The sequence below is a fragment of the Notamacropus eugenii genome, chromosome 5 (genome assembly GCF_028372415.1).
Source record: "Notamacropus eugenii isolate mMacEug1 chromosome 5, mMacEug1.pri_v2, whole genome shotgun sequence".
NCBI classification, from domain to species: Eukaryota; Metazoa; Chordata; class Mammalia; order Diprotodontia; family Macropodidae; genus Notamacropus; species Notamacropus eugenii.
The window spans coordinates 79,772,730-79,785,963 of NC_092876.1; the positions used below are offsets into that span (position 1 = coordinate 79,772,730).

At 41.7% G+C, this 13,234-nt stretch overlaps 1 protein-coding gene across 17 annotated transcripts in view; it reads right to left on the minus strand.

Annotated features, from left to right (window-relative positions):
• Positions 1-13,234, minus strand: part of MACF1 (microtubule actin crosslinking factor 1) — a 398,300-nt gene that overhangs the window by 104,717 nt on the left and 280,349 nt on the right. For 15 of the 17 annotated variants that reach the window (XM_072609962.1, XM_072609963.1, XM_072609950.1 and 12 more), the window contains 6 exons: positions 12,364-12,481; positions 10,105-10,167; positions 9,013-9,254; positions 6,977-7,106; positions 6,391-6,590; positions 1,384-1,879 (listed from right to left, as the gene is read on the minus strand). In XM_072609962.1, the coding sequence (XP_072466063.1) occupies positions 1,384-1,879; positions 6,391-6,590; positions 6,977-7,106; positions 9,013-9,254; positions 10,105-10,167; positions 12,364-12,481 (1,249 nt within the window). The remainder of the gene's footprint in view (positions 1-1,383; positions 1,880-6,390; positions 6,591-6,976; positions 7,107-9,012; positions 9,255-10,104; positions 10,168-12,363; positions 12,482-13,234) is intronic. The other 2 variants (XM_072609965.1, XM_072609961.1) reach the window with 1 other exon arrangement.

Sequence of the window (13,234 nt, forward strand, 5' to 3'; positions counted from 1 at the left end):
CAGCCTCCTGTGTTGATGGGGCTTAGTTAAGGTGGAGTAACCATAGCAACAGCACCACACCTAGGTCAGGTGGGAGAAGACTGTTAGTCTACACTACTCTACGAAAGGCCACCAGAAATTCAGGAGATAACTGGAGTCACGTAACTTCACATTCAGAAGGGACCACAGGAGTCACTTAGTACAATTATATTTGGAGAAGAATTCCTTCTACATTCCAGCAGGAAGGAACCTGCTGAGGGAACGCATTCTACTTTTGGATATCTTTCAAATTTAGGGAGCTGTTCCTTATGTTCAGACTAGGTCTGACTCTTTGTAAATTCTACTAATTGCTCCTAGTTCTTCCTTCTGAGTCCAAACAGAATAAATTTAATCCTTCTTCCATGTGATAGTCCTCTGAATATTTAAAGACAGTCATCATATTCCCTACCCCCTACTCTTCCCTTCTCTTCTACAGATTAAATATCCCCAGCCACTTCTTTCAATAGATGCTCACAGAGCATTAGAACTGGAAAGAGAAAGACCTGACTTCACATTTGGCCTCAGATACTTACTAGCTGTGTGAGTCTGGGCAAGTCACTTAACATCATCTGCCTCAGTTCCTTCACCTGTAAAATGGGGTTAATTATGGCACCTACTTCCCAGAGTTGTTCTAAGGATAAAATGAGACAATATTTCTAACGTGCTTTGCAAATTTTAAAGCACTAATATAAATATTAGCTATTATTATCATCGTCATCATCATTATTGTTACACATGGTTTTGAGGTCTTCTACCATCTTGGTGGCCCGCCATTGTGATGATGATGATGATGATAGCAGCTCACATTTACAGCACTTATTATGTGCCAGGTGCTATACTAACAAAGCACTTTATAATTATTATCTCATTTGAGCCTTACAATAACCCTGGAAGGGAGACACTCTTATTGCACCCATTTTTTAGACAGGAGACTGGGGCAAAGAGAGGTTAAGTGATTTACCCAGGGGCACACAGCTAGGACGTCTGAGGCCTCTCTGGTCTTCTTGACTCCAGGCCCAGCACTATACCCACTGTGTCACCTAGCTGCCTTGATCAGAGACAAATCCTGGATATGTCATTTCCTACTTCTGTGGTCCTGATTATGTCACTTAATCTCTGGGCCTCAGTTTTCCTATCTGTAAATGAAGAGGATGAAGTACATGATGTCAAAAGTCTTTTTCAGCTCTAAAATCTATGATCCTATAACTCTGAAGCCAGTATTCCAGTCATGGATAAGAATCACAGAGATGGAGAAGAAACTGGATTTCAGAGATTAAGAAATTCCTTCCTTGAAATGAACATATCTTATATTCCCAGAAAAAACACCTTCTCTGACATCAGAGAGTATTTCTAACAGCACCTCACCTGCTAGGTCTTCTAAGCCCTTGAGAGGGAGGGCCACTGTCTCTAGACGCTTCCTCAGTTCATCCTTGAGGTACTGCTCCCCTATGAGTGTGGACAGCTCATCACATAGGGTCTGGGCCTCAGTGATTTCATGATCCAGCTGCTCCAGGTCAGACCGAATCTCACTTGTTTCTTCCAGCTGCTGTTTCACAGCAACAGGCTGGGTACTGATGGCTGACTGGCCATTCAGTCGTTGTCCAACAGCCTTTACCCTTTCAGATAAGTTCTGGAGCAGCTTTTGATACTGAGTGCTTTTGATGAGAGCCTGGTCAATCTGGTTGGACCGGGAGTTGAGCCTGTCTGTCAGCTCGACCCATTTGTGATTGATGCTTTGGAGTTCTTCCTGTACTTGGCGAGTGGATGGAGAGACATCTCCAGGGCCCGTTAGGATGCCCTGAGCTGCTTGGTTCAGCTGCTCGTGCTGTGGCCTGCGAGCTTCAAATTCCTTTAGCATAAACTGAAACAGAAATAACACTGAGTTGTTTAGACAGAAAAGACAGATCTAAAAACAGTGTCAAAACAAAACTGACTTTAGAACTCTCCAAACAATTGTCAATGACTTTGGAAATAAACCAGAAAACAATATGAACTGGGCTACTGTGCCAGAAGGGTGTGGGGGGTGGGGTGGGGGGAGAAGCACTGCTATTTATAAAAATTTGTTTGGAAAGGATCTCTTCTTAATTCCACTTCACTTCTTCTTATCTGTTCTGCTCTGTTGAGCTTCAGTCACTAAGGGAGACATAGAGTTGGAAGAAGCTTGTTCTCTCAAAGTCATGGGGATCTAAAGAATTTGGGTCTCTAGAAGACAAAGAAAAAGTACTGGAGGACTCAAATCAGAGGAACCGAGTTCAAATCCTGATTTCTGTCACTTCCTCTCTAGGCCTCAGTTTCTTTATCTGTGAGTGAGGAGAACTGAGCTTATGACCTCAAAAGTCTCTTGCTGCTCTAAGTCTATGATCCTATAATTCTAAAGCCATTATTCTGGTTACAGACAAAAATCATACTTAAGGAAAGAAACTTGATTTTGAAGATATGCAGGGGACTGAAACAGCTTGCTCTGTGGATTGTTTTCTCTTAGGTACTGACATGATCCTGTAAAAAACAACTCAGAATGTGGTACTGGGAGTCAGGAGGCCTATTTTATTTATACTACTGGCTGGGCTCATCAGTTAATTTCTCAGTACTTCAAATTTTTTTCTCATTGAAGGACAATGGAATGTAGGGCTAGAGTACTAGCAAAGTCAGGAAGTCTTGATTAAAGGTCCTGCCTCTGACACTAGCTACGTAATCAGCAGCAAGACCCAACCTCCCTGAGTTTGAGTTTCCTCATCTGTAAAATGAAGATAATAATACCTGCTGTGTTATTACCTCATAAGATTGTTGTGAGGCACAAATGAAACAGTGGATATAAACTGTTATGCAAACATTAAAGAGATAGGGATAGGGACTGAACCTATGATTTCACAGAATTAAGTACTCGCTGGTGAGTTTAGTGACATTATGGAGACCAATTCAGACCAGTACTTTCTCGCCAACTTGTTAACATTAAAGCTCCTGTAACATTAAGGTACCATATGAATGGCAGATACTATTAGAGGTTCTCCTTTCTGAGCTCTTGCAACACTTACAATCATGACCAATTTAGCAATTAAATGTATATAAGCCATCTCCAACTTACTGATGAAAGTCATTTTCCCATGGAAACCATGCTTTAAATCAAGGCTTACTTTCCCCACTGAAATATCATAATACCAATAGTAATGTTACAATTACAGTTATCCACCATTTATAAAACTGTTTCTATGGGGAAATGCATTTCAATATACCAGAAACACATCACCTCCTTCTTAGTGGGACAATTTATTTTTAAAAAATGTTGTGAAATTAACAAATACAAAATAAAATTGGTAATTTTCATATAAATAGCAGAAAAGAAAAAGAGGTTTGTACATGAAACTGCAGATCTCTATTTAATGTACAGCTAGATTTTCTCTTTCATTACATAAAACGTTCAAGTTATGGTTTTTAAAGCTCCCTGCTTGTGCTTTTATCTGGTCTTCTTTCTGTTCTTTTTTATGCTTTAAAAAAAGATACTTCAATGATCCTCTTTTATTTCTTTTCTTTTCACCTTCCCAACTATCCTTCCCTATCCCCTTTTCCACTTTCCACTGGGGGGAGGAAAAGAAACCTGAGAAAAATAAAAATAAAATAAAGTCCCCATAACAAAACAATTTCCATATTGGTTCTGTACAAAAATATACGTCTTAGGTCTTAGTCTGCATCTCAAGTTCATCACTTCTCTGCCAAAAAGTGGGTAGCATGCTTCATGCCTCCCCAACAGAGTCACTGTTGCACTCATCACAGCAGCTGAATTCCAAACCTTTTCATCCCACTTCAAGCTTCCCATGGCAACTCTTCCCCCAACCTTCTCACTGAGAGCTTTGCCTCATATTATACTCGACTGAAAAAAACTGGGGGGAAAAAAACCCAAAACCTACTTGACTGAAAAAAACAGTCACACAGAGAGCTTATCTCCTCCTACACTGTCTTCACCCACTATCTTCTCCTTTACCCTTCTCACATGAATAGGTGGCCCTTCTCTTTGTCAAGGCAAACTCCTCTATATGTACTCTTCATCCCCTTCTATCCCATTTTCTTCAGGGGACCAATATCATCCTCACTCTCTCACTAATCTTCAATGTCTCCTTATCTATTAGCTGCTTTTCTGACCCTAACCCTAATTTTGACTCTGTGTCTTCCCCATTCTTTCAAACAAACAAATAAAATCCCTCACCTGGTTTCTACCATCCCCATTAGCTATCATCCCACATCTCTCCTCTCTTTTGTGGCTAAATACTTTAAGAAAAGCATATACAATTGATGCCCCAACTTTTTCTCTTCTTTCTTCTAAACCCTCTGCAATCTGGCTTCCAACAAACTCTTAATGACCACATCTACGGCCTTGTCTCAATCCTCATCCTGTCTCTCTGCAGCCTCTGAGGCTGTCCAATCACCCTTTTCTTTTGGATCCTCTCTCCTCTCTAGGCCTTCATGACGCTGTTCTTCTGCCTGTTCCTTCTCGGTCTCCTTTGCTGAACCTTCTTCCAGGCCACAACCATTTGGTATCCCACAGAGCCCTATCCTGGGCCCTTTTCCCTTCATCCTCCCTACTATCTCCTTGGTGATCTCATCAATTTCCATGGACTAAATTACTATCTTTACACAGATTATTCTCAGATCTATTTATTTAGTTCTCATCTTGCTTCTGACACCTCAAGATCTGAATCACTATCTGCCTCTGGGACAGTTCAAAGCCAACATATTCAAAAAAGAATTTTCGCTACAGACCCTCTCTTTTTCCAAACCTCCCTATCATTGTTCTCCCAGTCACTCAGGTCTGAAATCCTGATATCAGCCTTGACTCCTTACTTGCATTCACCCCACGTAACTAATCTGTCTTCTTGTTGTTTCTTCCTTCACAAGATCTCTTACACACATCTCTCTTCACTCACTCAGTCACCACCCTGGCACAAGCTCTTATCAACCTGCACCTCCACAACGCCTCCTGGTTGGTGTCCTGGCCTCAAGTCTCTCCCCACTCTAGTCTATGCTCCAGTCAGCTGCCAAAGAAATTTTTTTAGGTCACCCTCCTATACTTAATAAACTCTAAGAGTTCCTCATTACCCCCAGGATCAAATATGAAATTCCCTGATTTTTTAAAGCCTTTCACAACCAACGCCCTCTTCCTAACTTTCAAGTCTCCTCCAGGTACTCTTTAAGATTCAGTGACATAGACACTCCATGCCTGTAACACTGGCCCACCTTGCCTTTGCCTCCCGGCTTTAAGACTCAGCTCCAACCCATCTTTATTCCCCTATAACACCTCCCATACTGCTAAACAGACAGCAGGCATTCATTATATATTCATATGGAAAGGCTCCAATTGCTCCCCTAGCTTTTGGAAAAGTATCTTCAGTATCTGAATTATGGTATCACAGATTCAGAGCTGGAAGGAACCTTAGAAATCATATTATATCACTCCCTCACTTTACGTATAAAGAAACATAGACACAGAGGGATTACAGTGACTTCTTTTGGGCACAGATTTGGGACAGAGAAACAGGTCCAGGCTTTGGAGCCATAGGATGAGATTGTTATTACTGTTGTTGGGTTGTTTTTCAGTCATGCCCAACTCTTCTTGACCCCATTTGGATTTTCTTGGCCAACATACTGCAGTGGTTTGCCATTTTCTTCTCTAGCTCAATTTTCAGATGAGGAACTGAGGCAAACAGAGTTAAGTGACTTGCCCAAGATCAAGAGCTAGTAAGTGTCTGAGGCCCAATTTTACCTCAAGGGGTTGGCACTACATTCACTGCGCCACCTAGCCACACCTACCGGATGAGGACCTGGGTTCAAATTCAGCTTCTGAGAGTTAGCACCGGTGTGGCCTAGGACCTTAACCTCACTGGGTCTCAGTTTCCTCATATATAAAATAATAGTAATATTAACAACAACAGCAGTTATAAATATCTAACGTTTATGTGATGTATTACATTCCAAATAATTTTATCCTCACAACAACCTGGGAGGTGCTATTATTAGCCCTCTTTTACAGAGGATGAAACTGAAGTAGACAAGAGGTGAAGTGACTTGTCCAGGGTAGCATGGATAGTAAGTGTCTAAGGCAAGATTTGAACTTAGGTCTCCTGATTGCAGGTCTGGTGCTCTACCCACTGTACCACCTAGCATGTTGAGGGCTGGACTAGAGGATGGGGGCAGGGTTTGGGAAAAGAATAAGCATACCAGGTAGTGACTCCCTGAGTTTCTATGGCATTCACTGCTTTCAATGGAAATGTGAGCAGACCCCCAAATGAAGGTAACAGATGTCAAACCCTGATCACCAGAACTGAATGGCTTCATCAATGCCTTCCCTCTGCTGGCCCTTCACCATCCTGGCTTCCTTCTTACCTGGACCTGTTGCTTCTGTGCATTCAACATGTTAGGGTCAATGGACAAGGGCCCCAGAACACTCATCATCAGCTCTTTCTCCATCAGCCAGGGCCGCAGCTGGGCCTCAGCAGTCTGGAAGCTTGCAAGCTGGTTGGCCGACTCCTCCAGTTTCTGCTGCCGTGCTGCCGTCACCTCATTGGCCCGCTCCCACCGGGAACCTGGACAAAAAAAAATGAGCAGAAGTTGGTCCTTCACTCTCCCTTAGCAACCAGGTTTCCTCTCATAATTGCCTTCCTAATACAACCCAGCATCCATTATTTTACTTCTTTAACAAAACAAATCGGGATAAACTATCAGTGTTCTTAGTTTGTCTAAGCAAGATGACATTTGATGTTAAGGGGGAAGCCTTTCTGGAGGGTAAGGAGGATTATATTTGGGTTTCTCTTGGATCATGTCAAGACTTTTGATCTGCCTATATGAGTTAACCAGTTTTTTTCCTTTTCCTGGCATGTAGGTGCCATAAAACACTTTGCATCTGCCTTAAAGCGGTAATAAGGAAGACCTAGAAATTAAAGAGTTTAATAAAATCTCTGCAATAACTTACTTAGTTCCTCCTGCATTTCCTTCCAGTGCTTTGCTTCCTGTGAGTTGGGATACTTCTTCAACAAATCAGCCAGTGCTTCCTTTACTTTGTGGATCTTTGGAGAATTTTGTTCCAATTCTGCCAAGAAGGCCTAGAAGCAAAAATCCTATCAGTACAAGATGAGAGACAAGAAACTATGCTAGGTATGAAATTGAGCATCCCAAACCGCAGGGGACACTCATCTGCTCAACGAGAGTCTTGTCACAGGTTAAAGAGAGCACAAGTAAGGTACTCAGAATTTACAGAGGAATCAGGGTGACACAAGCTCTGTTCCTGATTCTACAATGATTCTGCTGGTAGGATCCTACGACCTCTAACCCAGAGACGTACTCAGGAAAAGGGCTTAGAAGATGCTATCAATGAGGCAGCTTGACATGACCTGGTGACACAGTTTCCTCACAGCAAAGTCCCTTTCATGTTCTTTGGGCCCAATGTCTTAACGAGCTTAGGCCAACGCACAAAACTTGCCAGTGGAATCTCACTCATAGCTATAAAGGGAAAGATACCCCAGATGTCTTACCTGATGGTGTTCCTCTGCCTCCTCTAAATTCATGGTAGTTTTGCACATGCAGAGGACTGAGTGCTCATTTCCAGATCCCAGAAGGGAAAGCTGTTTCTATGTGCTAGGTACTTGTTTAGCTCCTGTCTAAGGCTTCTCCCTTTCCATCCCATCAGGTGAGCTGGGCCACGTTCCTGGATACATTAACAACTGTTAAATAATCTTTTATGTCTTGATTTTTACTGTAAAATGTCAACCTAGAGGGCAGAGGTGGTTTTTTTTTTTTCCTCTTCTTATTTTGTTTTTGTATTGATAAATCTCATTTTTATAAAGCCCCAACAATCCAGAGGCTAAGTTTGCACAGCTGTGGGGCCCACTGATCCAAAAGGTGATAATGACTAAATATAGTGTTACTATTGAATGTTAAAAATTATCTGGCAGGGAGAGGGTGTGTGTGTGTGTGTGCATGCATGTGTGTGCGCACGCATACGTGTGTGTGTGCGTGTGCATGTGTGCGTGTAGTGTTCCAAACATCACCATATTTTCTAATGATATATTCTTGTCTTTGTCACTTTAGCAACGACCCACACTGTTTTCTGGTCTCATGAATTTATTTTAACTGTTGTCTACCTACACCCCAAATGGGAGTTCACAAAAGTGTTATGGTAAACTGCAGAAAATTATGCAGATCCCTTTATGAATGGGCTAATGTGTCCAATAAAGATCCAGGACAAGGAAAGCAATAACCCTGTATTCCTCTCTGGTCAGATCATCAGGGAAATATTGTGTGCAGTAAGAGGCACTACATTTTGGAAGGATATTAGGCACTGACCATCTGAAACATGACAATAAGAGGGTGAACATGTAGTGATATCATTTCATAAAACGGTTGGTTAAAGGAACCTGTAAAGAGAAGATTTATGGGAAATATGATCACACACTCTCTTTTGAAGGGCTACTTACATGGAAAAAGGTTTAGAATTGTTCTTGTTAGTCCCTTTGGGAAGGACTAGAACTGATGGGATACAACTTTAATAGCATACAGATTTCCATTCAACACAACAACAAACCTCACATTGGAGTTGTCTGACAGTGGAATGGGATGTTTCATGGATCAGTGAATTCTGTCTCTGGAGATATTCAAGCAAAGGCTGAATGACATTTTTTGGAGTCACTGTAGAGAGGAGAGATTCGCATTCAGGTACAGGTTGACCTGACTGGTCTCTGAGGTTCCTTCCAGTGCTGAAATATTATGAATCCCTTTCTATGATTGTTGTTTCTAAACTTGATGATAAAACTCAAATGTAAGGAGAGTAATAAGTTCACCAAAGATATTTTGAAAACCTTTATCTCCTCAGTATTAAATACTTTGCTTACCAAAGCCTAGCCAGCACCAGTACCTTACTCATGCTCTCTTAACTTGTGGCAAAAGTCTCATTGAGCAGATGAGTGTCCCCTGCAGTCTAGGATGCTGTTTCTGCTGCCATGGAAACCATACCTTATTGCACTCAGCTTGGGCTTTCACTGTCTCTGTTTTAGTTGGTGATGAAGAGGCTTCCAGAGCTTTCAGGGCCTGCTCTTTAGATTCAAGCCATTGCAACAGAGAGCTTGCCTCCTCCTGAACTTCCTGCATGCTGTTGAGCATGGCCAGAAGGCTATCCCGGCGCTCCTGAAGCACCCCACCCAGCTTCTCATACTGCTGGCTCACATCGGACATGTGACATTGGATTTCCGTCAAATCTAAGTTTCAGAGAAACAGAAGGCAGGTTAGGAATAGTTATATGAGCTTGATGCCCATCCTCCCCCTTCTAGTGGTACTCTGGTATAGTGATATAGAGCACAGGATTTGATTCCTCTTCCACTAAATCTACAGTTCTGGGTCAGATATCACTTATTGCCTTTTAGGACTAAAGTTCTACAGGTGCAATTTCCCCCAGGTTACAGTAGAGATTAAGGATTTCCTGTTTACTCACACAGAACAAAACTGCTCCTATTCATCTACCTCTTGGCTCTAGACTTGGCTATTTATCCAGCTGTATAACCTCAAAGGGACAAGTGACTAAGTAAGGAGAGTACTAAAGCCAATGCTGATGCCTTATCAGGACTGCCCAATCCCCCTGTCTTTGTATCTCTGTTTAGAGGCCGCCCTCTTTGGAAGCAGAATGCTGCAGGAGATGACCACCTCTAAAGAGCCTTGATACCTCCTGCCTTGGGTTTATTTTTCTCTCTAAGGCAGCCTCAAAAGCCCAGGATGGGAAGTGACCTTGGATGTCATCTAGTTTGAATGGCAGAGTTAACCTCCAGGTCTAGGTCTATCTCCTTAAGAACTCCTGGTGTCACAAGTGGCTCACCTCCTCAGCCTAAAATACTAATCAGGGCTACAACTTCATTCTCTTGGGATGTGGGAGCCCAGTTTGGCTGAGAGGAGGAGGAGGATTTATAATAACAATAATTAGCATTATTTTTGGCCTTCATCATACTGATCCTGGCAGCAGCTCTTCTGCTCCCATGGAAACAGATGCAGATGCACACACAAACACTGCCCTAACACATCCAACACAGAAGGTGCTGTCATGATGGTATAGCTCACCTTTGCAGGTGTGGTATCCGTTTACACTGCCTACAGAGCCTCCTAGAGAGGGCGGGACAGAACCTGAGCAGAAGGACAAGGAGACAAACAAAGGGCAAGACAAAACGGTTAGGAGCAATACACTGTTGCACTCATCATGAGGGAGAGGTGCCAACAGGTTAACATAGCACAAGACAACAGAGCTCATGGAAGGAGACAGATCATTCCAGCTGCCAGGCAACAAAGGCACATTTCAAAGCACTGATAATCCATAGCCCTTTCTAGAGGATAGTTGGATTCCTTTCTTCTTGCAGTTCCTTCTAGGTCAGATTCTTTCTTTAACCAAAGCCATTTCATCATATCATTTCAAATATGCCCTACTTCCTATTTTCTGCCCTATTTCCTTGAGGCAGGTAAAGGTCAAACCAATTATATCTTTAGAAGTATGCCAGTCACATTCGTATACTGGGAGAATGAATTTTTTAAAAAAAATATCCATGGGAAAGAGGTGATAGAAGCGAGAAACATTTTATATGGTATTGGTTTTTTTGATGGTTTTTTTTTTTAAACTAAACCTGTAATTTCACTGAGTCAAGGAATTCCCGGTGAGTAAATTTCTACTGCTGATGCAGATTGCCAACTGTTCTGCAACTGATAATCTTAGAAAGTTTCCTGGGGTTAAGTAACTTGCTCTGGTTTTCCCAGCTCTATCCATCATACCATGCTGCCTGTCAAAAGTACTGGGGTTTCTTTAGAATCAATAGAGGTTTGTTCATTAAAATCAATGGCTTTTAGAAAAATATTGATGAACAGGAATTGAACCTGGGGACCACAGCAAAAGGAGCTCATGTTCAGAGAAGTTATGAAAGACAGCTATTCTTAGACTTCTCCTTCAGGGTACAGGAATTTGTTCCCACCACTCCATTACCTTGTCAACTTCACCTTTCAAGGAACTCAGATCTAAGAGCATTATGACTGGCAATCTGAGGGGTTAACCAGTTTTTAGAATCATAATTTTACATTCATTCTAAGACAGGTTTTTGCATTTCACAGATTTCTGAGGTTGATTGAAGCGAAATCATTCTACTGCAGAAAAAACACTGCAGATAGGATTCAGGAGTTCTAAGTTGTACTGATAGCTCTGCTATTTACCTAATGTGTGCTCTTAATTAAGACATTTAATCTTGAGTCTCAGAACTCCCTTAACTGAAAAATGGGGCTATTATTAAATTTCTTAATAGGGTTGCTGTGAAGATTAAATGAGATTATATGCAAAAGATGTTAGAAAAATATAAAAGGTTATACAGGCATAAGGGATTACATTTTTACATCCATCAAATCTAATATCTAGAAGACCGGTATTAGATTGTATGTTGATTTAAAAAAAACCCACACAGACATTTCTGTAGTATTCTAACATTTATAAGGTACTTTTGTCAAAAGAAATTAATGACTGAGGCAGTGCAGTATTACTACCATCATTTTAGGCACAAAGTAGCTGGGGAATCAGAGAAGTAAAAAAACTTGTCTAATGGTCACAGAGTCAGTAAACATCAAAAGTAAGATTTGAACCCTGGTCTCCTGGGCCCCTGTTGTACATCTGGATCATTCACCCTCTTGAAACACTGCTGCTACGAGCTAAGAGCAACAAAATAACAAGGTCAACACTCTGAGGAGGGGACAAGAGAGAAAATGCCTTCAGCTGGAGCCAGAGGGACCATCACAAGAGGCAGCTCAGGAACTAGGGACTCCTTCCTTGGGCTCTGTGCAGCTTCTAGGAGAGATGGCTAAAGTTCTACAGTGACCTTTTGTTGGAGAATACTTTCTCTGGCAACCCCTTGGATGCAGCCGGTGTACGTGTCAGATCTCCCAGGAAGTCAGTGTTAGTATAAGCAGGCTGGATCTGGGCTTTGTCTCATCAGACATCAAGGGCTGAACCACACTCACTCTCAACTGAACATTTCCCCAAATCAGATGCCTCAAAACAGGAAGTCCCAACTTAATGTCTCTAAGTTATTTTCCAGACTAAAGGAGATGTCTGCTCCCTATACCAGGTAGGTGCAAGCCTAAGTTCCCTGGGTGGTTTTCTTCTAATTAAGGTGTTGTGCATTATTCCAGAATAATGTCATTGCTACTAAGGAGCAAAAGGAAGGACAAGGTACAGGAGGGGTGGCCTGGTGGACACTTTCTTTGTGTTAACACAATACTCAAGAAAAATCATCATCTACTTGACATATTTTCTTCACTACCTTTTTAAGTCACCATTGGGCTGTTTCTTACCTGTCTTGGATTGTGTTTCAGGTGCTGTAATCTCCACAATCAGATTTTCTAAGGCCATGCCTTTGTGGTTTATTTCTTCCACCTGGGGTCCCTTACTTGTCCAGTCATCCAAAAGGGCCTATTTAAAAAAAAACATAATTCAACAAACATTTTTCAAAACATTATTTATGTACATACCCAGTGCTTGATGTTGAAGCTAGTTACAAAGCTGAACATTTATATAGTTTCTGACCTCAAGGAACTAAAGGAGAGTAAGACATATATAAGTAAGTAATGATACAAAGAGGAAGGAAAGGTTCTTGCAAAGCATCTAAGGAAATTAAGAGGGTGGAGAGATTATTTTCAGGTAGTTGAATCAAGGGAGAATTCATGGCAAAGATGATACATGAAATAAGCTTTAAAGGAGTACAAGATCTCAGTAGGTAGAGATGAAGCTTTGCAGGCATAGTTAGCTAATAAGCATTTATTAAGCACCTACTACGTGCTAAGTAGTAGGGATCCCTGCTCCCAAAGCATCAGATTAATGGGGAGAGAATTCACAACCATGTACAAATAAGAGATATAAAGGATAAATTGGAAATAATCAGCAGAGAGAAGGCACTCAAATTAAGGAAGATCAGTACACACTTCTTGTAGAAGAGAGATTTTAGTTGCAACTGGAAGGAAGTGAGGGCAAGTGGGAGGTGGAGACTAGAAAGGAGAGAATCCCAGGCAGGGCGATGGCCAAAAAAAGATGCCTGGAGTTGGGAGATGGAGTATTGGTGTTCAAGGAATAGCAAGAAGGCCAGTGTCACCGGACAGAAGAGTGTGTACTGGGGGTAAAAGTGTTAAGACTGGAAAGGTAATAGAGAGACAGACTACTGAGAAACAG